Below are 22,283 nucleotides of genomic sequence, written 5' to 3'. Positions count from 1 at the left end.
TCGCAAGCAGTTCTGTTAAGTAAACTCCTACCTTAGCATTATACATAAGATACATATCTTTCAAGTCTTAACTTAAAAACAACAGATAATTGCTTAGCAATAGGGAGATTGTATATATACCTCCATAGGAAACCAAAACATTAGTACTTCTAAGCATTTATCTGGTTCAGAGGAGATTTATGTCTGCAATTCGAACATAACCATTTCACAGCATATTTCACGTCACAGTTTTAATCGCATAATCATATACATTGTTAGGCATCTTTAGTTTCTAATGCCGCTCCGCGCTCATCTTGTCCATGAGACCCACTTCCTGCTCCCTTGACCCTATTCCCACCAAACAGCTGATCACCCAACTTCCTTTTCTGGCTCCCATGTTAGCTGACATTGTTAATGGTTCTCTCTCATCAAGTACTGTTCCCCTCTCCTTCAAACCTGCCATCATCATCCCTCTCCTCAAAAAAAACCTATCGACCCCTCCATCCTTACAAACTACCACCCTTTCCTCTCCAAAGTTCTTGAACATATTGTTGCCTCCCAAATCCGTTACCATCTTTCCCGGAACTCCATGTTTGAATCCCTTCAATCTGGTTTCCGCCCCTGCCACAGTACCAAAACGGATCTCATCAAAGTCACAAATGTCATCCTTTGTGACTGTGACAAATGTAAACTATCCCTCCTCGTCCTTCTCGACCTGTCTGCAGCCTTTGACACGGTTGACCACTCCATCCTTCTCCAACGCCTCTCCATTATCATCCAGCTGGGTGGGACTGCACTCGCCTGATTTCATTCTTATCTATCTAATCGAAGCCAGAGAATCACATGCAACGGCTTCTCCTCCCGCCCCCGCATCATTACCTCTGGTATCCCCCAAGGATCAATGCTTGGCTCCTCCTATTTCTCATCTACATCCTGCCTCTTGGCGACATCATCCGAAAACATAGCATAAGTTTCCACATGTACGCTGATGACACCCAGCTCTAGCTCATCACCACTTCTCTCGACCCCGCCACAGTCTCTAAATTGTCAGACTGGCTGTGAAGCAAGTTGGGATGTCCTGAGAATGTAAAAGGCACTATATCATAAAAAAGGTCTTTCTTTTCTTTTGTTCTTTTCCTTCCTTTCCTCCTTTTCCTTTCCATTCCTTCCTTAATCTCTATCTCCCTTCTTTCCTTCCCCCTTCCCTCCCTTGCCTCCAGATGGAGTATAATGTTGAAAGGTGTGTACTGGGGTAAAAGGAAGATTTCTCTCACTCGGGGTGGACTACCTGATATAGGTAATCAACACTTTGCCCTCCGTATAACGACCGCGGAATCAAACAAACGAAACCTTAGGTTCAAACGGCTTTATTTTGAGCAAATGCAAGGGAAAGTTCAATCGTGGAACCTTCAAAATACAAGAGATTTCAAGTATAATTTATACAGGTTTTGGAGAGGAGCTACCCTCCTACAAAATCATCGATAGGTCTATTGCTATCAGCGGAGTTACATTGATTTGTCGTCTTTTATCAGACTGGCTCTGAGTGGTACATGCAATTGCCCATCTCCCATCATATGTTAATTGTGTTTGTTCCGTGATTTGCACTTTGCCATAGTCTATATGGCCCCTGAAGTAACTGTTCCAAAATACTGGCTTTCTTATCTCTTCCTCAGAGACTTCTAATCAAAATTGTAACTGCTAACTTCTGCTGTTTTGTTACGTGTCACTAGCGTTAAGGATGAATTAACCACACAGCTTTAATTCGTTTTAAGTGTGCTATACCTACATAAGCAAGTGTTGCATACAATAGGCAATTATAATCCATACCATCACCGATTCCTCAGACCCTCCTAATACTGATCAGTTCACTATCTTCAGCATTGTGTTCTAACCACCTATCTGTCTGCTCTTTGCCTGCTACAACTCTATCCCTTACAGTGTGAGGTCATGCACTTTGGCAGAAAAAAATCAAAGAGCAAGTTATTATTTAAATGGAGAACGATTGCAAAGTGACGCAGTACAGCAGGACCTGGGGGTACTTGTGTATGAAACACAAAAGGATAGTATGCAGGTACAGCAAGTGATCAGGAAGGCCAATGGTATCTTGGCCTTTATTGCAAAGGGGATGGAGTATAAAAGCAGGGAAGTCTTACTACAGCTATATAAGGTATTAGTGAGGCCAAATCTGGAATACTGCATGCAGTTTTGGTTTCCATATTTACGAAAGGATATACTTGCTTTGGAGACAGTTCAGAGAAGGTTCACTAGGTTGATTCCGGAGATGAGGGGGTTGACTTATGAGGAAAGGTTGAGTAGGTTGGGCCTCTACTCATTGGAATTCAGAAGAATGAGAGGTGATCTTATCGAAACGTATAAGATTATGAGGGGGCTTGACAAGGTGGATGCAGAGAGGATGTTTCCACTGATGGGGGAGACTTGAACTAGAGGGCATGATTTTAGAATAAGGGTCTGCCCATTTAAAACAGAAATTTCTTCTCTCAGTGGGTTGTAAATCTGTGGAATTCGCTGCCTCAGAGAGCTGTGGAAGCTGGGACATTGAATAAATTTAAGACAAAATAGACAATTTCTTAAACGATAAGAGGTTATGAGGAGTGGACGGGGAAGTGGAGCTGAGTCCATGATCGGATCAGCCATGATCTTATTGAATGGCGGAGCAGGCTCGAGGGGTCGTATGGCCTACTCCTGTTCCTATTTCTTGTGTTCTTATGTTCTTATACCTTCCCTTCCATTTTATATAGTAAAAACCATGCTGCCTTGATCAGAGTGAGTAATAATTTGCTTTGAATGCAGGCAAGCTCCATTAGCTGCTCATGATGTTCTCACCTGTTTTATGGATCCCGCTGTTTAAATTCAAGCCTTATTACAACTCACTCCCAACCAGCTATAATTCTTCAGTACGACTGATCATCACCTTTTAATCTGTAAAACCTCAGCTTAATGTGAATCTGGAGTGAATGATGTTCGTAAAGCCTTGGAGATGGTTGCTATGGATCTTTCAGAAATGGACTTGTTATGCTTTTCTCCAACACTGCACAAATCCAGAGTTCAGGATCGCCTATCATGGATTGAAATACCAAAGAACTTCTAAATCATTTGACTAGGGCATCTTAATCCCCACAAAAGGTGCAAAGCTGCATTTCTAGCTTTGATTAAGTACCTCCATGACATCCTTATTCCTGTACGAGTGATGGCCATTTATTATGTGCAGTCAATAAAAGTCTGTATTTGTATTAAATGGTTATGAAGCGGGTTGGATTTAGGTGAAGGTTTTGAGTAGATTACAAAAGGCTCAAGTAACAAGAATTGTATATGTAAATATTAGGAAGTTCGGACTAAAAAAGGAAGTCGAGCTGAATCTTGAGGCCAGTCCAGCTCACTAACTGTAATCGGCATCCAATTCTTGGGGAAAGGGAACTGGAAGCTAAGCCCAGTAATCAACAATACTGCAGGAAAGGTTGCTAAAGAGACCATGAAAATATGCAAAAACGGCAACCCCTGCATCAGAGTAACTTAATACAGGGAGCAAAATACAAATAAATATCTCTGCTCCCACCAAAGCAAACAGCATTTTTCAATGCACTTTTAGAATGGAAAGGTAACTCTAAGAATCTAACTACAGCAAAGCAGGCTTACTATTTTGCCTATTCAAATGGACGCAGGGCGCAGTGGGGGCGGAGTTTGCTCACCTAATGCGAATGTTTGCACGGGACCTCATTAACATACACCCTCCTTTGCAAGAAGGCTGCCGCTGATGGTTTAGGCAGCCTCACTCAGTACCACTGCAGTCTCACTGCAAATTGTGGTATAAAGCGACAGGCACATGGTGCCTAATCCTGATCTATGTTCAGGCTCTCTTGCTGCCAAAGGAACCTCAGAATTTCATGGCTCCTGTGCTAGTTGAGTAGTCAAAGCATGTTTAGAGGTTACACTTCCAACCAGATTAAAGGCCCAGGGCCCGAAATTCAGTACCACTGGAAAGCTGGTGCTCTCCCCACCTTTCTGGGGCAATTAGCGGCAAAATTTAGTCGTGGCTGGGCCACCCCATATATCAGCTCCAAAAGTGGAAAAAAATGGGTTCTAGCGCTAATGAATCCTTCCAAAGTGGATTTTTCAGCGGTGTGGCTGTCTTAATTTGAGCGTTATCACCGCTGAGAAATTCAATATGCAGGTAAGGGTTTCTAACGAGCCAGCTGCTCCCTGGGCTTTTTAAAGGCCTGGGTTTGCAGCAAGGCCCTGAGGGGGGAAGGAGGTTGGAAGGATGGCTGGTGCAAGAGGTGCAAGGAGAGCCAACAAGTTCACTGATATGGAGCTGGAGACACTGATGGATAGTGTGGAGGACAGAAGAATACTATTTCCTGACGTGGGGAGATCTGGCAGACCGCCAGTACATAATGAGTGAGATTGCAGGGGAGGTGTCAGGCACCTCCATATATGTGAGGACGCACCCTCCCAGGAGGGTGCTGGCCAGTCTGTGCCCAGCCCTTCCAGGGTGGCGATGGATCGATGTCTCCTAGCTCTGGGCGATGGGGATCCTCCTCCTCCTGCTACGCCTCCTCCTCCTCCTCAGGTGGTACTAATGGCTCGACCTCCAGTGGCTGACCCCTCATGATGGCCAGGTTGTGCAGCATGCAACAGACCACCAGAGCGGTTCAGGCACCGGAACCTCTGCTTAAGGATGCCTATTCATTGCTCGATGATGCACCTGGTGGCACAATGAGCATCATTGTATGCACGCTCTGGCACTGTCCTGGGATTCCGCAGTGGAATGAGCAGCCAAGTGGACAGGAGATATCCCTTGTCCCCAAGCAGCCAACCGCAATCCTGATTTGGGCCAGTCAAGATGGCTGGCACACTGGTCTGGCGCAGAATGAACGAATCATGGCTGCTGCCTCCCTTGTCCGCTGCCTCTCTGCACAGTGTTGATGGCGACGCCTTCTCCTGCGTGCCGCCCTGCGTCTGACCAGGTGTACCAGGTGTTGCCCTCCCAATACTCCTCTCATCCTCAGGGTGAACCCTGCCAAGCAGATCTCTGCAATCCACAGGACTCCACTAAAGAGTCAGACCTGAAAGTTGTACAAAAGTATGTGAAAACCTCTGAGCAGCACTCAGCAGGTTTAATGGAGCCAAAACAATTAATAAAACTATTTAAAAAGCAAAATACTGCAGATGATGGAATATAACATAAAAATACTAATAATTAATAAAACTAAAAGCTAAATACTGCAGATGATGGAATCTGAAATAAAAACACTAAAATTAATAATACTATTTTCATACCAAAGGGCCCTAATCGCGACAAAACTCCAGCGGTGTCGCGTTCAAGCACTGACTCGAATACCTCGCGGGGGCACTGCCTGAAGAAGTCCTCCATTTTTGCAGGTGAAAATCGCTGTGGTGACCGTTTTCCAGTGGCCCGCCGGCTGATTACCTTACCGCAGGAAACTCTCCTTTATTAGGCTTCACCCTGCCGTTTCCGGCATACGTGCGCACCATTCAAATCCCCCCCCCCCCCCCACCCCGAGCTGAATATGGCTTTTTTCGATCGGCTGCCCAAACCCCACGGTAGCTGTCCCTTTGGGGACGGTGAATTTCAGCTCACCGATTTTAACTCAGGGCCAGTTTTGGGTGGTTGGGCAGCGTGTGAGTTAAAAACTCATATGCTGCTCTACAAGAGGAGGCCAGAGTATTTTAACTTCCGGGTCTCATTTAAATCATGCCTACCTGTTCTGAGTAGGAAGTCGGTGGAAAGCAGTGGAAAAGCACGCGGCCTGGAGGATGCCTGCCAACAGCAGGTAGGAGTTAGGATTGGCTGGCGGGACCGTCCTGTGGGGGATCTTGCGATTGGGAAGGGGAGTGAGTCCGCGGCATAGGAAACCTAAGCTTCCCTGTAGCTCCGCAAGGAAAGTAAAAAAAAAAAAGAACTTACCTTGTTGGGCTCCTTCTGCCCCAGATCCTTTTTCCCGCCACCTTCACCTGGCAGGAAAGCCCTGTGGCATCCTGCTCAGGCCGGCGAGTTAAAATTGCAGTTGTGTCTTTATGACATCATCGGGACCCCACATGCATATGTAAAAAAGGACCCGACTGGCTTTGGGCCGCCGCCCTTACTGCCTGCTCAGAGGAGTAAGTTACAATCGGTAACCGCCAGCTCCCAGCGGCTGCAGAGCGGGTAAGTAACCTGGATGAGATTAACTGCTCACCCGCCTAGTTTTCACCAGATGGTAAGAGTTAAAATCGCCCCCTATAGCTCAAAAAGATATTTGCACTCTGGTTAGTGGAGTGGTGTGTCTTGCCTTGGAGGGATTGGACATGCCATTAAGAGCAGTGTGCTGTTGTTCAGTAGCACTCTGGCTTTCCATCCATGGCTTTTCAACAAGTAATATTATGTCAGTGAAATATTTTGACAAGTAATATTTTTCCAACCAAAGTTTGAGTTTATCGATAGAAATCGCAAGAGAAATACTCATTATTAACACCAAGGCTTGCTAACGGAATATGTTTCACCACACAAAGCAGAAATAACACTTAATGTTTTGGCTCACATGATGATTAAATAAACCATAAGCTTTATAGTTATAGTTTATCAATGTTACTTCATTCCCTCAATACATGAAATTGCACCCAGATTAATGTTCATTAAAAACTTCTCTCTACAGAAAAAGTATGTTTTTTTTCTCTCTGTGCTTTTACTGCTTAATTCTCCATGTATTTGCAGCTCTTTTTCCTGCATCTATGGGTTCCAAACAGTGTCGTCACTAATGATTCTCTTCGGGAGCCCTGACACAGCACATGAGGGAACTCTCCAGGTAGTGCCTGCAGAGATGGGGATGGTTCCTTCAACTCAACATTAGTAATACCTGGAGACTCATTCTTGAACGCTGTGTCAGGTTCCACTTTGTGAATGACAATGTTGGCTTCATCAGCCGCCATTCCGAAGAACGGGCACCACAGAACTGCTGCCAGGGTTTCGCCAGCTATTGAAAGGTGACTGTGAGTCGCCTGAGCTACCCTGGCAGTCTTTCCCTCCTCTGTCCTTTAGCTGTTAGCAAAATACTGTTTAAAATAATTTACAGGGTTTTTTTTGGACACAGTTATTTGCACTGTCAAAATGGCCACATTTTTTCTAATTGGCTCTCCATTTTCACATGACCTGATTGCTGATTGGTCCCCTTGGAGGATAAGCTACACCCAGAAGTTTCTCTGGAATGTGTAACTGGAACCTCCCAACCCAAGTTCTGAGTGACTTTGCAAAGTGTAATTCGATCCATTCTGACTTCCGAAACCAGAGAAGATAGATCTCCACCAACCCAGCTTCCCATGTTCCAGCCGAAGTCCCTTACCCGTAGCCCTCCAGCCCAAGTTCATGACCTTACCGCACCGCCCCCGCCCCCCCACCCCCACGCCATAGAAGGGACATTGTCACCGCGAGTCAAATTCAAGAAAAATGCAGGGAGCAGCACCAGCTCTTGTACATGGCCTTGTCTGACCTCACAAAGGCTTTCGACATTGTCAACCGTGAGGGACTATGGAGTGCCCTCCTCAAATTCGGCTGCCCTCAAAAGTTTGTTACAATCCTCCACCTGCTTCACGATGACTTGCAAGCCGTGATCCTGACCAACAGATCCACCACAGATCCAATACACGTGCGGACTGGGGTCAAGCAAGGCCGTGTCATCACATCAACGCTCTTCTCGATCTTTCTTGCTGCAATGCGCCATCTCACCCTCAATAAGCTCCCCGCTGGAGTGAAGCTAATCTACAGAACAAACAGGAATCTGTTCAACCTCCGCCACCTCCAGGCCAGATCCAAGGTCGTCCCATCCTCTATCATTGAATTACTTTATGCAGACGACACTTGCGTTTGCGCACACTCGGAGGTCGAACTCCAAGCCACCGTCAACACCTTAACCGAGGCGTACCAGAGTATGAGTCTTACACTAAAGATCCGGAAGACAAAAGTTCTCTACCAACCTGCCCCCGCCACACAGTACTGCCCCCAACTATCAAGATCCATAATGAGGCCTTGGACAACGTGGACTATTTTCCATACCTTGGGAGCGTACTGTCAACAAGGGTAGGCGTCGATGACGTAGTCCAACACCATCTTCAGTGTGCCAGTGCAGCCTTCAGTTGCCTGAGGAAGAGGGTGTTTGAAGACCAGGACCTCAAACCCGGCACCAAGCTCATGGTCTACAGAGCAGCAGTGATACCCGTCCTATATGCTTCAGAGACAAGGATTATGTACAACAGGCACCTCAAAGCACTGGAGAAGTACCACCAACGCTGACTCCGCAAGATCCTGCAAATCCATTGGCAGAATAGACAACACCAACGTCAGTGTTCTCGCTCAGCCCAGCATCCCCAGCATCGAAGCATTGACCGCTCTCGATCAGCTCAGATGGATGGGCCACATCGTCCACATACCCGATACAAGACTCCCAAAACAAGCGTTCGACTCTGAGCTCCAACACGGCAAGTGAGCCCCAGGTGGGCAAAGGAAGCTCTTCAAGGACACCCTCAAAGCCGCCTTGAAAAAGTGCAACACCCCCACCTGGGAATCCCTGGCCCAATACTGCTCAAAATGATGAAGAAGCATCGGGAAGGCGCCAGACACCTTCCATCTCTTCGTCGAGAGCAAGCGAAAGACAAGCGCAAACAGTGGAAGGAGTGCTCGACAACCCAAGCACCCCACCCACCCGTCCCTTCAACCACCATCTGCCCCAACCTGTGACAGAGACTGTAGGTCCCACATTGGACTCATCAATCATCTGAGAACTCATATTAGTGTGCAAACAAGTCATCCTCGACTCCGAGGGACTGCCTAAGAAGGAGAGAAGGATTGTGTGTGGGTCACAGATTGTTAACAGATTTATTGGGAATGAAGTGATTAGTGACAGTGTCATGGATTCTTGATTTCATCCACTCCAACGATGTCCCTTGTAACACAGGCACCGAGCCTTCTGAGAAATCGGGTGTGGGTATAAAGAATGTGATCCATCTTCCCTGAGTACCCTCTCTCCGCTCCAATCTATCCCAATCCATGTTTCTCCCTTCCCACCCATGTTTTTCTCTTCACCCCCCCTCGTGTTTCTCTCTCTTTTCCCCACCCCCCGTGTCTCTCTCTCTTCCCCCTCTCGTGTCTCTCTCGCCCACCACCTATCCCCCCTCCGACCGCCTATCCCCCTCCCGCTGCCTATCCCTCTCCCATTGCCTCTCTCTCCCCCCCCTCCGCCTCCTCTCTCCCCACCTGCCGCTTCTGTTTCTCCCGCCTCTCGCTTTTCTCTCCACCGCCCCCCCCCCGGCGCCTCTCTCTCTCCGCCCACCGCTTCTGTCTCCCCCGCTCGCCGCCTCTCCCCACTCCCCCCGCATCTTTTCCCCCTCCGCCGCCTCTCTCTTCCCTGCTCACTGCTTCTCCCTCCCCCGACCACCGCCTCTCGCTCCCCCCTCTGCCGCCTCTCTCTCCCCCTCTGCCGCCTCTCTTTCCCCCGCCCACCGCCTCTCTCTCCCCCACCCATCGCTTCCCGCTCCCCCAGCCGAAGTTCGGAGGATTAGCAGCGCAGCTCGGACAGAGGCTCAGAGGAACAACGTGGTCAATTGCGGGTTTCACTTCCGGCTCCGGTTTCGGATGGGAGACGTCGGGGGCCGATTCCAGAGGACGCAGGCGCAGAAGGACAGAAAAAGGATAGTGCAAATAGTCACAACGGTTTTGTTTACGTGAAGCCACTGATTGCAACAAATCGGTACACAAACCATAATTTGAGTGTAATAAAACTGTAGGAAAGTTTGAAACAAGAAACTGCTGTTCCATCATCAAGAGCAGCTCATGCAGACCACAAGATATGTTGTCAGGTAATCTTCCCAACTCATACATGAAACATTCTTGCAGGTCCCCTCAGTAGCAGCTCCACAAGCTCTCTACCTCTGAAAAAACATTCGCAGAAATCCTGCGCCTGTGACATATATCTGCATTCGTGTCAAGAAAGTGTCAGTTTGTTCAACATTCAGCATGTGTTGGACTCAGAGTTCATGAAAAACATAATTCTGATGGTATTTGATTGCGACCATATTTTAATCTGACGGTATTTTGCGCAGGTTTTTTGAAACAGAACCAGTCTCCTCACCACAATCGAATGCAATAAGACACCACTCCCGAAAGACTTCCAGCAAAGGAAAGGTTATGGCTACAAGACCTTACACCCCACTACATTGTAGCCTGGTATCAACCAGATTGACGGAGAGAGACATGTGAGTACAGTTCTAAATAAATGTGGATTGCAGTTTTATGCTCATCACTTAAGAATGTTGTAATGTATGCACCTGTGAGCATGCTCTCAGGTTTGAGGAGCTGTTGCATTGTGAGTGGCTTAGCCAATCATGTGATGTTCACAAGACTCAATAAAACCCCAGTTAATTGAGTTCAGGTTTTCCACGATGAGATGAACCTGGTGGATGAACTGGTAGTGTACAGTTTGATTGTCAAACCTTTGCTAATAACCCAGCTAATTCTTCACAGCACAACGAACATAAGAACATAGGAAATAGGAACAGGAGTAAGCCATACGGCCCCTCGAGCCTGCTCCGCCATTCAATAAGATCATGGCTGATCTGATCATGGACTCAACTCCACTTCCCCTAGCTATGAATTCTTAAGCAAAGAATCCATGAAGCAACTAGACTACAAATGTTGCATAACTAAGCTATATTTACTGTACCATCCAATGCAAACCATTACATGGGAACCACCCATCTTGGAATTATACTCCAGCCCCCTTGAGGTAAAGGCCAACATTCCATTAGCTTTGTTAATAACTTTTTGTACCTGTGCACTAGCCTTTAGTAATTTGTGTACCTGGACACCCAAATCTCTTTGCTCCTCCACAGCTCCTAGTCTCTCGCCATTAAAAAAAATACTCCCGATGTGTTTTTCTTGGATCCAAAGTGGATGACTTCACACTCCCCCGCCTTGAACTCCATCTGCCACAGTTTTGCCCACTCACTTAATCAGGCTATGCCCCTTTGTAACTTCCTGCTCTCAGCTACACAATTTATTGTGCCTCCCAACTTACTGGTGATAAAATATATAAGAAAAGAAAGTGCATCAAAGATCCTGCACAGTTCACCCGTGTAATTATGGTCAGGAAGGCTCTCCTCAAAAATTCAATACAAGCTCAAAATGCTATTTTGCATTTTATGTTAACTAAGGTGTAATGCAGCCATTTTAACATGTTGGATAACAGTCAGTGAAAACTTCCTGTCTACGCTATATGTACCAAAGCTGTTAATACGCTCATTATAAATGAGTTTAAGATTTCTTACAATTAACACATTTTCTTTCTGCGTCTTTTAGCAGTGAGTGTGAAGGTTTGTCAATGCGGAACATGAAGACTCTAGTCAAGTCCTTATTATTTGATTTCCGATAGCACTTTTTGTGAACAGCAACTTTAAAAGAAAATGTTACATGAAATTTGCTACTTTACTGATTCTTTCCACCTTAAATAATCTGACGTGTGACATCCTCCATCAGGGGCTGTAATTGCAGTGCAATTCCTGCCTCCCTTTCAACAATCAGCTCTAATCACTTCACAGGTCAATTTTCGTAATTATGTTGGTTTTTCATTAACTGACTTTTTGTCTGAAATGCTTTCATCATTTTTTTTTGACAATCAGATGATTTTGCCTGTTCAGGATTAATGTACCTGATTGCAAGGTGGCTGGTAGCACAGCCGAGCAGTGAACTGATGTATAGCTCGTAAATAACCCGTTCTATTCAGAAGCATCACTGGCTGCCTGTGCTCGCTCCCAATTCCCAATGTTAAACCAAAGCTCTCGCGTATTGTCCTGTCTGGAACAGTACAGTCTGGTGTCATGGCTGCAAATTCAGTAGTAGGTCGTTGGCATGGGTAAAGTGGATCCTTCCATAGATGGGGTAGATTTTACGATTTGCGTTGTCCGCGCAAACCTTCATGGATAGGATTCCGAACAAAGAACTTGGGTGTGGATGTAAAATCATGCAGGCCGCATCAAGCATGCTAATCCCGTCACCCAATTTGAGGCCTGCACATCCATGTTCAAATTCTCCACTTCGCACTCCCATCGCACCAAACTCTGTGCCAAGAATGTCAAATCGTTAAATTCAAACCATAATATAGTGGCGATAGAAATGCTGCGTTAGCGCCCTTAATTCTCCACATGCTGGGTTCCTAATTTCACCTGGACAATTGGGGTGAGGGAGACAGATGTCTTATGCCAACGAGAAAGAGGGCAAACTCGGAGAGAGACAGAGAGAAGAAGTAAAGTTGTCAAGCTCCCGAGCACGTGCTAGGAGTTGACCACAGGCAGTATTGACAGGCTCGAGACAGAGATCTCAGCGAGTAACACAGGAAGAAGCAAATAAGTTTTAATATTTCATTGATGAATAGAAAATCCACTGCTTCCCAATCAGTGGTCCAGATGGCAATTGCACCACACAAAATGGAATTGAGCCCCATCGATGGGGACAGTTCCAGACAAATCCTCAGTCATTCTCAATTAGCTGGTCTGAACCGGCTGGCATCAAAGGTGCTACAATTGCACTCAGCGGGGCCAAAGCAGCCCCGCGCATTGATCAAGGGCGGGACTTTTATCGCCCGGCCCGGAAGTCTCGCCGCCCGATGCGGAATTGGGCCTTACACCCCTCCAAGGGGAAGGCCATTGCGCACTCCACAGGCCCTTTGGTGGCTGCCACTGGGTCGCTGCGTGATGGCTGCCCGGACGATGCGAGGCCCGCCATTGTCGGGCCGACGGAAGAGTCGGCTGACAAAAAAAACATGGCGGCCCGCGCGCAAAAGGCCTCCCCTTTAAGGGGCGCCTCGGTGGCAGATGTCCGCCAGGTCCATGCCCCCCCACCCCCCCCCTCGAAGCTGGCGGTGATATCCGCCGGCGCCATCCTCACGGCCCGCGGAGCGCATAGGTGTCGTCGTGGGGCAGTACGGGGTCGACGCGCACGGCAATGATGTGGATGATGCGCCGGCTCGGGGCGCAAATCGTCGTGCGCTGCACTACCGGCGCATTGCCCCCTAAACCTCCGAGGCAATTTTCCGGGAGACGCAATCACCCCCCTTCGCCCGGACAAAAACTTAATTGCACTCTGTTAGCAGCCCCCAGAGGTGTTAATGGGTCTATAAAAAGCGGCAATTTCGGTCCTAGTGTCTCTGAACTAGGGAGGGGAAGAAATTCCTCTGTTTGATCATTACATAGTAATCACTGCTGGCAAGTTTGTGTATGTCGACCAGGTGAGGACAGAATCAAGCTCAGCCTTGATGTCCTCTCGCAGTCTGATAACCCAATGCTAGTCTCATGCATGAGGAATAGTCACTCGACCAGTGGACAACTTTAGGGAAGGAGGAGAATCCTATCTGACGAGACTTTTAACTGAACCCTTTAAAGACTGCTCTATTCTCCATGTTTACTTTCCTGCAGGGAACCACTCTTTCGACAGCTCTGTGCCTTGAACTGGCTGCTGGAGGCAGTAACCATAGAACCACCACTGAACACAATAGGCCCTGTTTCAACCTGCTGGAGCACCAGGTAATGCTTCCCATAGCCACCTATATTTATTTTGTGCATTGCCCTGCCTGTTTCTTTTTGCAGCAGTGGTTTAGATTGTACCTTCATTAAAAAGCCAGCATAAATTAAGCTTTCTCCTGGAGTCCCCGTATGACTCAGTACACAAATGCCCTGCTATTGAGTTGCTGTCCCAGTTTCAGTTACCGCTCTGCTGAGTTCGCTGCCTTCAACTGGGGGTGCGGTTGGGCTGCTGTCGTTAAGCCTCAGTGTCTCGGAGATAGTGAGGGAAATAAAACAGGCAGGGTTCCAGCTCCCGATCGCGATCTAATGACCCTTGTTGCAAGGTGCGTATGTGCAGATATCAGGTGAGGAAAGAATCAGACTTTGTTATCTGCAAGCCCATTTCACGTGATCACCATTTTGTGTCTGATAAACTTCCTGTGGTTAGACAATGCAGACCCTCTTGATCTCACCCATCCAGGCCCATTCTCAGGAACAATGGAACTCACACTGTCATTATAAATGTAGTTATGACTAACAAGTAAGTGGACAGTATTTGTTTAGCATTTAGAAAAATAGCACCACAGTTACTGTTTCCGTAACATTTGACAGTACACAGGAATAGCACACAGGGTGATCAGAAGCCACTGAGGTACATTTTACCTTATTGTGTGGTTGTGTATTTTATTTACACAATTTACTCAAATTCGCAGGTACTGTATAAAAAGAGAACTATGAGTAATAACATCCTTTTAGAATTACATGAATAATGTATGAAAGCCAGCATAGAAAACTCACAAATTCTGACAACGAGCTTCAAAACAGCTGACACAGCCTCAAATAAAAACAATTAGTTGAAAAACATTGCTGAATATAGATCCCTACTTAACGGTGAAGATTACATTCTGTTTTATTATATGGGATTCCCAGATCTTCACCACTGTTTTGGGATCACAATTCAGTGCCTTTTCTACAGGGTTTGCCTGTGACATAAAAACAAGGTGTTGTGCTGAGACTGCAGTGGGACTTGAGCTTGCTGTAACTTAAGAGCAGGTATAACGGATTTACGAGTTCAGGTCATCTGCATGACCCCAGTGTATCCCTGACACAGGCCCATTACTTAGGAGGGGCCTGCGCCCAACAGGGAAAATTGACTTTTCTTGGAGACACCCTGACAAGCCGACAAATGGGTTAAGAGATCGGAAGTAGCCCGATGCTGTGGTGGATAATACTGGACCATACTCAGATTAGGCACAGTAACAAGTGCAGTTACTTGAAGTGCAGTCTCTCTTCAGATGTGTGTATACGCAAACACACGCAAACCAATAGAGCACTAGGCTTGCTGAAGGCCTAGGCTCACACTGGACCAAATCCTGCAACATGCACTTTGAGAGTCACTTTGGCAATCCTAATGATAGAAGATTAGAGGTATAGCACTGTCTTATTTTTCTGGTATCACAATAACGTTTAAGAATTCTTCATATTTGTGGCATATTGCTGGTGCTGGCAGCTTGACATTGAGGGGGCTAAATTGGGTAGCGCTGCATTAGGGGCGCTAAGTTTTATCTGTTTGAATATTTAGTGCCTGGCGAGATGGGCTGCAGAATTGTGGTAAATTGGGCACTTTTCCCTCAGAAATGAAGGGAGGTGATATCTGAGACGCTAATGGCTCAGTGGGGCACTGCAGGGGCGCTGATTTTTTTTTTCAATTTCAGCTGACTTTCATTCAGTGATAATCAGCCTCCTGCTCATTCCAGTTCTTAAAGGGGATGTTGTTTCAGGCAACACCTGGTCACTTTCATCATTGCTGGAGTTGACTGAGAACTGCAAGGAAGGTCTGCGATAGCTGCTCCAAAACCTCATAGAAGGGCCACTCATTTCAATGACTTGCCAATGGAGACATTGCTGGGGGCAGTGTAGAGAAGGAGGGATGCACTGTTCTGGAAGAAGACCAATGCCTCAGGTTTTTAGGGACATGTGGGCAGAGGTGGCCGTGGAGTGTCGGCCAGCACCATGGTCGAGAGAACCCCTACAGAGTGCCGCAAGAAATTCAATGACCTCACTCAGGTGGTCAAAGTGAGTACATGTTTGCACAACTCTTACATACCAACCTCTGAGCCTTTGTCTGTACACACTCTGCAAACCCAGATAACTAGGGGGTGAGATGGAAATCAATGGAAACTAGCTCTGATGAGACAGTCGCAGTCCTCCCTTGCAGGATCGCGATGGACTCGCTGCCTCCTCCGTTGCGGCTGTTGCTGCTCGTGCTCCTCCTCATCCTCTTGCTGTTGCTCCTGCTCCTCCTGCTGGTCCTCCTCAGCTCCTCAGGCGGTGCGGCTATGCCTGGTGGCAATGACGGTGCCCTCATGATGGCCAGGTTGTGAAGCATGCAGCAGATGACAACGAATAGTGACACCTGCTCAGGCGAGTACTGCAGGACTCCTCCTGAGCAGTCAAGGCAGCGGGACCATTGCTTCAGCACTCTGATGGTCTGCTCAATGATATTCCTGGTGGTGACATGGCTCTCATTGTACGAGTGCTGGGCAGGAGTGTTGGGGTTGCGGAGGGGAGTCATGAGGCAGGTGAATAGTGGATAGCCCTTGTCTCCCAGCAGCCAGCCGCGAGCTTCATGTGATGGCTGGAACAGAGCTGGCACACCGGTCTGGCGCAGGATGAAGGCATCATGGCTGCTGCCAGGATATGGGGCATTCATAGTGCGTATTCTGCGTGTGTGGTCGCGCACCAGCTGGACATTCAGTGAGTGGTAGTCTTTGCGGTCACGGAAGATCTCTAGATTGTGATGCGGTGTCCTCAAAGCGACGTGGGTGCAGTCAATGGCACCCTGGACCATGGGGAAGCCTGGTATCCTGGGTATCCTGGCAAAGTCACATGCCGTTTGTGCTGCTTCTCTCTGGTCATGGGGACGGAGATGTAGTCTCTCCTCCTTCTGTACAGAGCATCTGTGACCTCGCGGATGGAGAAAAACTGGGAGATGTTAGAGATGTCTCCTGTTGCTCCCTAGAAAGATCCACTGGTGTAAAAAATGAGCGCGATGCTGACCTTGACTGCCACTGAAAGAGCCGTCCTCATCCTGGTCTGAGGCTCGAGGTCTGGTTGCAGCACATGGCAGAGCTTTGTGACCACATCCTTGCTAAACGCAGCCTTTGCACACTACTCCTCAGTGAAATTAACGTCAGAGGACTGCTGCCGGAATACCCTGGGAGAGTAAGGCCTCCTGTTGGCAGCCCTGTGGCACCTTCTTCCTCTGGCAACATGTTGATGTGCTTTTCCCTGTGCTGCTGCCTCTGGTTCCCCCTGTGCTGCTGCCTGAATTTGCCCCAGTCTCTCGCTGGGCCTCTCCCCATGGTGCGCCATCTCTTTCTCTTTGCCTTTCTCTCTCCCTCTCTCGATGCCTTTCCCTCCAATTGGCGGCGCCTTTGTCTTCATCTAAGCACTCTCTGACGAAGATGTTGGAGCAGGACTTCAAGTGCCAGCAAAGCCTCCATGAAGCGACAAAAGTGGTTGATCTTCAAAATTGCCTGGGGAAAATTTAGGAGGTAGATGACTCTTTGAGGTAAAGATTGGTGCTATCAGTCCACCAGCCACTCTGCCGAACTGTTGGATGGCCGACAGAAAATAGTTTCCAAGATGGCGCCTTTAAACAGCGCATCCGGTTCCCAACTGCATCTCGACAGCTCAAGCTGTCATCGGCAGGCGAGCGGCACTTTAACTTGCGAGGTGGTAAGGGGACAATGCGCACGGCGACAACGCCATTACCACCACAGGCAGCCCAGCGGGGCACTCCCGGCAGGAGCAGGGCACTTCCTCATAGCACCTCTGCAAAACTCCTGTCTAATTCCATTTTAATGCCGCGCCCCCGCAAAATCCATTGTGCGCCCCATTAAGCAGCCATCGATACAAGGGGCAATTTTTCTCACCTGACTGCCTTTTTTCTGCACTGAAACCTGCTATTGGAAAAGAGCAAATGTTCTTTTTAAACATGAATGACTATCTGTAAATAACTGCTGGAGCCAGGATCCAAATGTAGGTTGTAAAATTCATCAATTGGAAGGTAGCCACCAGTCAATACTACATAGACAACAACATCATCATCATCGGCAGTCCCTCAAAATCGACTTGCTTCCACTCTAAAAGTGAGTTGTTAGGTGTCTGAACAGTCCAATACGGGAATTACATTCTCTGTCACAGGTGGGACAGACAGTCGTTGAGGGAAAGGGTGGGGAGTCTGGTTTGCCGCACGCTCCTTCCGCTGTCTGTGCTTGCTTTCTGCATGCTCTCGGCGACGAGACTCGAGGTGCTCAGTGCCCTCCCGATGCTCTTCTTCCACTTAGGGCGGTCTTGGGCCAGGGATTCCCAGGTGTCGGTGGGGATATTGCACTTTATCAAGGAGGCTTCGAGGGTGTCCTTGAAACGTTTCCACTTTCTATACCTCGGGAGTCTATTAATAGGAAGGGCAGACATCGAAGACGAGATTCAACACCACCTCCAGTGCGCCAGCGCAGCCTTCGGCCGCCTGAGGAAGAGAGTGTTTGAAGACCAGGACCTCAAATCTGTCACCAAGCTCATGGTCCACAGGGCTGTAGTGATACCTGCCCTCCAATATGGCTCAGAGATGTGGACCATATACAATAGACACCTCAAATCGCTGGAGAAATACCACCAACAATGTCTCTGCAAGATCCTGCAAATCCCCTGGGAGGACAGACATACCAATGTCAGTGTTCTCGATCAGGCCAACATCCCCAGCATCAAAGCACTGACCACACTCGACCAGCTCCGTTGGGCGGGCCACATTGTCCGCGTGCCCAACACAAGACTCCCAAAGACAACAACAACAATAGCTTGCATTTATATAGCGCCTTTAACATAGTAAAAGGTCCCAAGGTGCTGCACAGGAGTATTATGAGATAAAAAATTTGACACCGAGCTGCGTAAGTAGAAATTACGCAGGTGACCAAAAGCTTGGTCAAAGAGGTATGTTTTAAGGAGCTTCTTGAAGGAGGAAAGAGAGGTGGAAAGGTTTAGGCAGGGAGTCCCAGAGCTTGCGGCCTAGGCAACAGAAGACATGGCCACCAATGGCTGAGCAATTATAATCAGGGATGCTCAGGAGGGCAGAATTAGAGGAGTGCAGATATCTCGGAAGGTTGTGGAGCTGGAGGAGATTACAGAGATAGGGAGGGGCGAGGCCATGGAGGGATTTGAAAATAAGGATGGTAATTTTGAAATTGAGGCTTTGCTTAACCGGAAGCCAGTGTAGGTCAGCGCGTCCAGCGATAATGGGTGAGCAGGACTTGGTGCGAGTTAGGACACGGGCAGCTGTGAAGGAAGGAAAATAACCAACGAGGCCACCCCTATAGGAAATCTTGGCAAATAGACTTAAGGGCTGAAACCTCGAGGCACTTTTAAAGAGGGAACTTTTTTGACAGGAACTCTTTTTTTATTCAAATATCGGCAAAGATTTAGAATTAAATTCCAACATTTTTCTATTTGTTATGTTGATCTAAATCCAGCTGGCTCCCTCAATGGCCTGATGGGTAAAGGCCCCACCTTTGTGATAATTGTACAATGCTGTACACAATTCTGGCCTCGATATTATAAAATGGATATGGAGGCAGTGGAGAAAGAGCAAAAAGGATTTCCAAGGATGATACCAGAACTGAGAGGTTATAACTATTAGGAAAGAGTGATCAGGTTGAGGCTCTTTTCTCTGGAAAAAACAAGACCGAGGTCTTTAAGATTATGAAGGGTTTGATAGGGTAGACATAGAGAAAATGTTTCCACTTGTGGGGAGTCCAAAACTAGGGGCCATAAATATAAGATCGTCACCAACAAATTCAATCGGTAATTCAGCAGGAACTTCTTTATCCAGTGAGTGGCTAGAATGTGGAACTTGCTATCACTAGGAATAGTTGAGGCAAATAGCATAGATGCATTTAAGGGGAATCTGAATAAACATTTGAGGAAAAATGAAAGAGGGTTATGCTGATAGGGTTTTATGAAGAAGGGTGGGCAGAGGCTCGTGTGGAGCATAAACACGGACCGGTTGGGCCGAATGGCCAGTTGTTGTGCTGTAAATTCTGTGTAATTCTGTGCTGACCTGAAGAACCTCGGTTAAATTCCCAGTCTGTGCTGATATCCACTTTAAAGTACCAGAGCACTGGTCTTTCTGCAAGTTCATATAAAAAGATAGAATCTAGAATTTCTTTTAAATTGAAACAGAACAGATCCTAAATCCATCACAAGTCAATTGATGCGCAAGACATGTCAAACCAGCTCTGCGTGCTGAGAGGCACAGGGGACAGTCAATGGAACAGCAGCTCTACTGGAAAGTGGTTCATGGTTCAGTTGGAACTTTGAAAGTGTGAGAGTGCCATCAACAGTGGGAGGCGTTGTCAGTTATACGCCCACTAAGGTCAAATCTCACATTATTAAGTGCAAAGGATGAGCCAAGAGCGTGACAGAAACCTCTGCGACTGAACTCAAAATGCAGCCAGAGACTCCCAGCTCAATGTGGACCCACATCTAACTGGGCTGCAGGGAGCACCTGGCTGTTGCAGCCTCTTTTGTTCTGTTTATGAGGGTGATGACAGAAGTTGAATATTTATGATTTTAAACACAATGGAGAGTGCACTCTATCAGTCATTGTGTGTTGCTTCAATGCTACATTCAGAACCACCTCAGCCTCCTGAGTAACTTTAATTCCACTTTTTCTGCTCAGAGATCCAGGTGGAATGAAACATACAGCCAGGAAAATCAATAAAGATAAATCCATAGAAACAAAGTGGGAACAGTTCATGACACAGCCCAAGGTAAAGCCTTCAGTTTTTCCTAATAGCACTGTAGAAAATGGCATTGTTGTTCGATCGAACTCCTTGTTAGTTCTGGCACTGAATACCAAGCAATTTACACTGGCACCACTGAGTCTATTTTTGTAGACTACTAAGTTTATCTTATTGTTGAAATACCTCATCCAGGAAATTACTGCATAGGTCGCACTGTTCTACATGAAATCTTTTGGTAATAAACTATTAGCCTGGCTCAGTTAGTAGCTCTTTTCTCTTTTGAGTCCAAAGGTTGCTGGTTCAAAATCCACGCCAGGACTCGAGCACATAAAATCAAGGCGACCTTTCAATGCAATACTGAGGGAGTACTCAAGCACCCAAAAGTCACTGGGGGCTAAATTGTCCTGCGCTTCGGGCACACAATTTGAAATAAGTGAAAATTTAGCGCCCAGCAAGATGGGGTGCTAAATTTTGCTGAACTTGGCACTTAGAAAGAGAAAAAGTTGCGGGGTGGTATTGGAAACAGGAATGGCCGCCGGGGGGTCTGCTGCTGGAGAATCGCGCTGACTCGTCACAATGTCCCTCCCCTTTATAAAGGGGAGGGCCGCTGTGAACTCTGCAGCCGGTTTTGTGGCTCCCACTGGGTCGCCATTGTCGGGCCGACTGCAAAGAAAGATGGCTGCCATGGCGCAAGGCTCTCCCCTTTGAGGGTGGCTGGGACGTCCCAGCCACGAGGCATTGGCCCATGCCAACCATGCGTCCCGTGGGGAAATTTCCACCGTGGGGCACAAAGGGGTCAGCGCGGGGCAATAAGGGGTCGGCATGCACGGCGATGACGTCATCGCCATGTGCGCACGCGTCCTCGGTGAAAAGTACCGGGTGCGGCGCAGCGCGAGCCCTTTTGCGCCCGCAGGATCACGGGGGCAATTCCGGGGATGACGCTCTGGTTGCTGCGCCTGGGCGATTAAAAAATTAGCGGCCCATTAGCGCCGGCCTTTCCCAAAGGGGCAATTTTGCCCCCATTGTCTTTGATTGTTAGAAAGAATGTTGGCCTGGACCCCCAGAACATCTCCGATCAATCGATTCGATACCCGGCGGGGCTCTTTTGACCTACTATGAAGCTCATCTGCGTAAAAGTGGATGCCTCTACTACCCTTTCAGGCAGTGAGTTCCAGACCCCCACCACCTCTGGGTGAAGAAATTTCCCCTCGTATCTTCTCTAAACCTCCCTCTCAATTACTTTAAATCCATGCCCCCTGGTTGTTGACCCCTCTGCCCAGGGAAATGGGTCCTTCCTATCCACTCTATCCAGGCCCCTCATAATTTTATACACCTCAATCAGGTCTCCCCTCAGCCTCCTCTGTTCCAAAGAAAACAGAGCCAGCATCTCCAATCTTTCCTCACAGCCAAAATTCGCCAGTCCAGGCAACATTCTTGTAAATCTCCTCTGCACCCTTTCCAGTGCAATCACATCTTTCCTGTAATGTGGTGACCAGAACTGCACACAGTACTCCAGCTGTGGCCCAACCAATGTTTTATACAATTCAAGCATAACCTCCTTGCTCTTGTATTCCATGCCTTGACTTATAAAGCTAATTCCAGCTTTACTTCTCTCCCCACTAAATGTATTCTCAGGTTCCCATCCCCCTGCCAAGCTAGTTTAAACCCTCCCCAACAGCAACTAGCAAAACCTCCCATGAGGATACTGGTCCCGGCTCTGTTGAGGTTCAACCTGTCTGGCCTGTACAGGTCCCACCTCCCCCAGAAACGGTCCCAATGCCCCAGGTATCTAAAGCCCTCCTGCATGCACCATCTCTCCAGCCACATGTTCATCTTCTCTATTCTCCTATTTCTGTACTTGGCACCAGAAGTAATCCGGAGATTACTATTACTGGCCCTGGATTTGTGGTTGGAGGCTTCCCGTGGGCAGATGCCTCC

The 22,283-nt window shown here is 47.6% G+C and overlaps 1 protein-coding gene across 1 annotated transcript in view; it reads left to right on the top strand.

Moving 5' to 3' along the window:
* The window catches only part of LOC139268885 (coiled-coil domain-containing protein 60-like), a 210,121-nt gene that overhangs the window by 126,244 nt on the left and 61,594 nt on the right, over positions 1-22,283 (top strand). Inside the window, exons 6-8 of the mRNA XM_070887687.1 lie at positions 10,090-10,242; positions 13,456-13,563; positions 20,282-20,372. Coding sequence (XP_070743788.1) covers positions 10,090-10,242; positions 13,456-13,563; positions 20,282-20,372 — 352 coding nt within the window. The remainder of the gene's footprint in view (positions 1-10,089; positions 10,243-13,455; positions 13,564-20,281; positions 20,373-22,283) is intronic.

Source organism: Pristiophorus japonicus, chromosome 8 (assembly GCF_044704955.1).
Source record: "Pristiophorus japonicus isolate sPriJap1 chromosome 8, sPriJap1.hap1, whole genome shotgun sequence".
In the NCBI taxonomy this organism is placed as follows: domain Eukaryota; kingdom Metazoa; phylum Chordata; class Chondrichthyes; family Pristiophoridae; genus Pristiophorus; species Pristiophorus japonicus.
The sequence above is the reverse complement of the archived record's forward strand: the minus strand, read 5'-3'. Positions and strand labels throughout refer to the sequence as shown.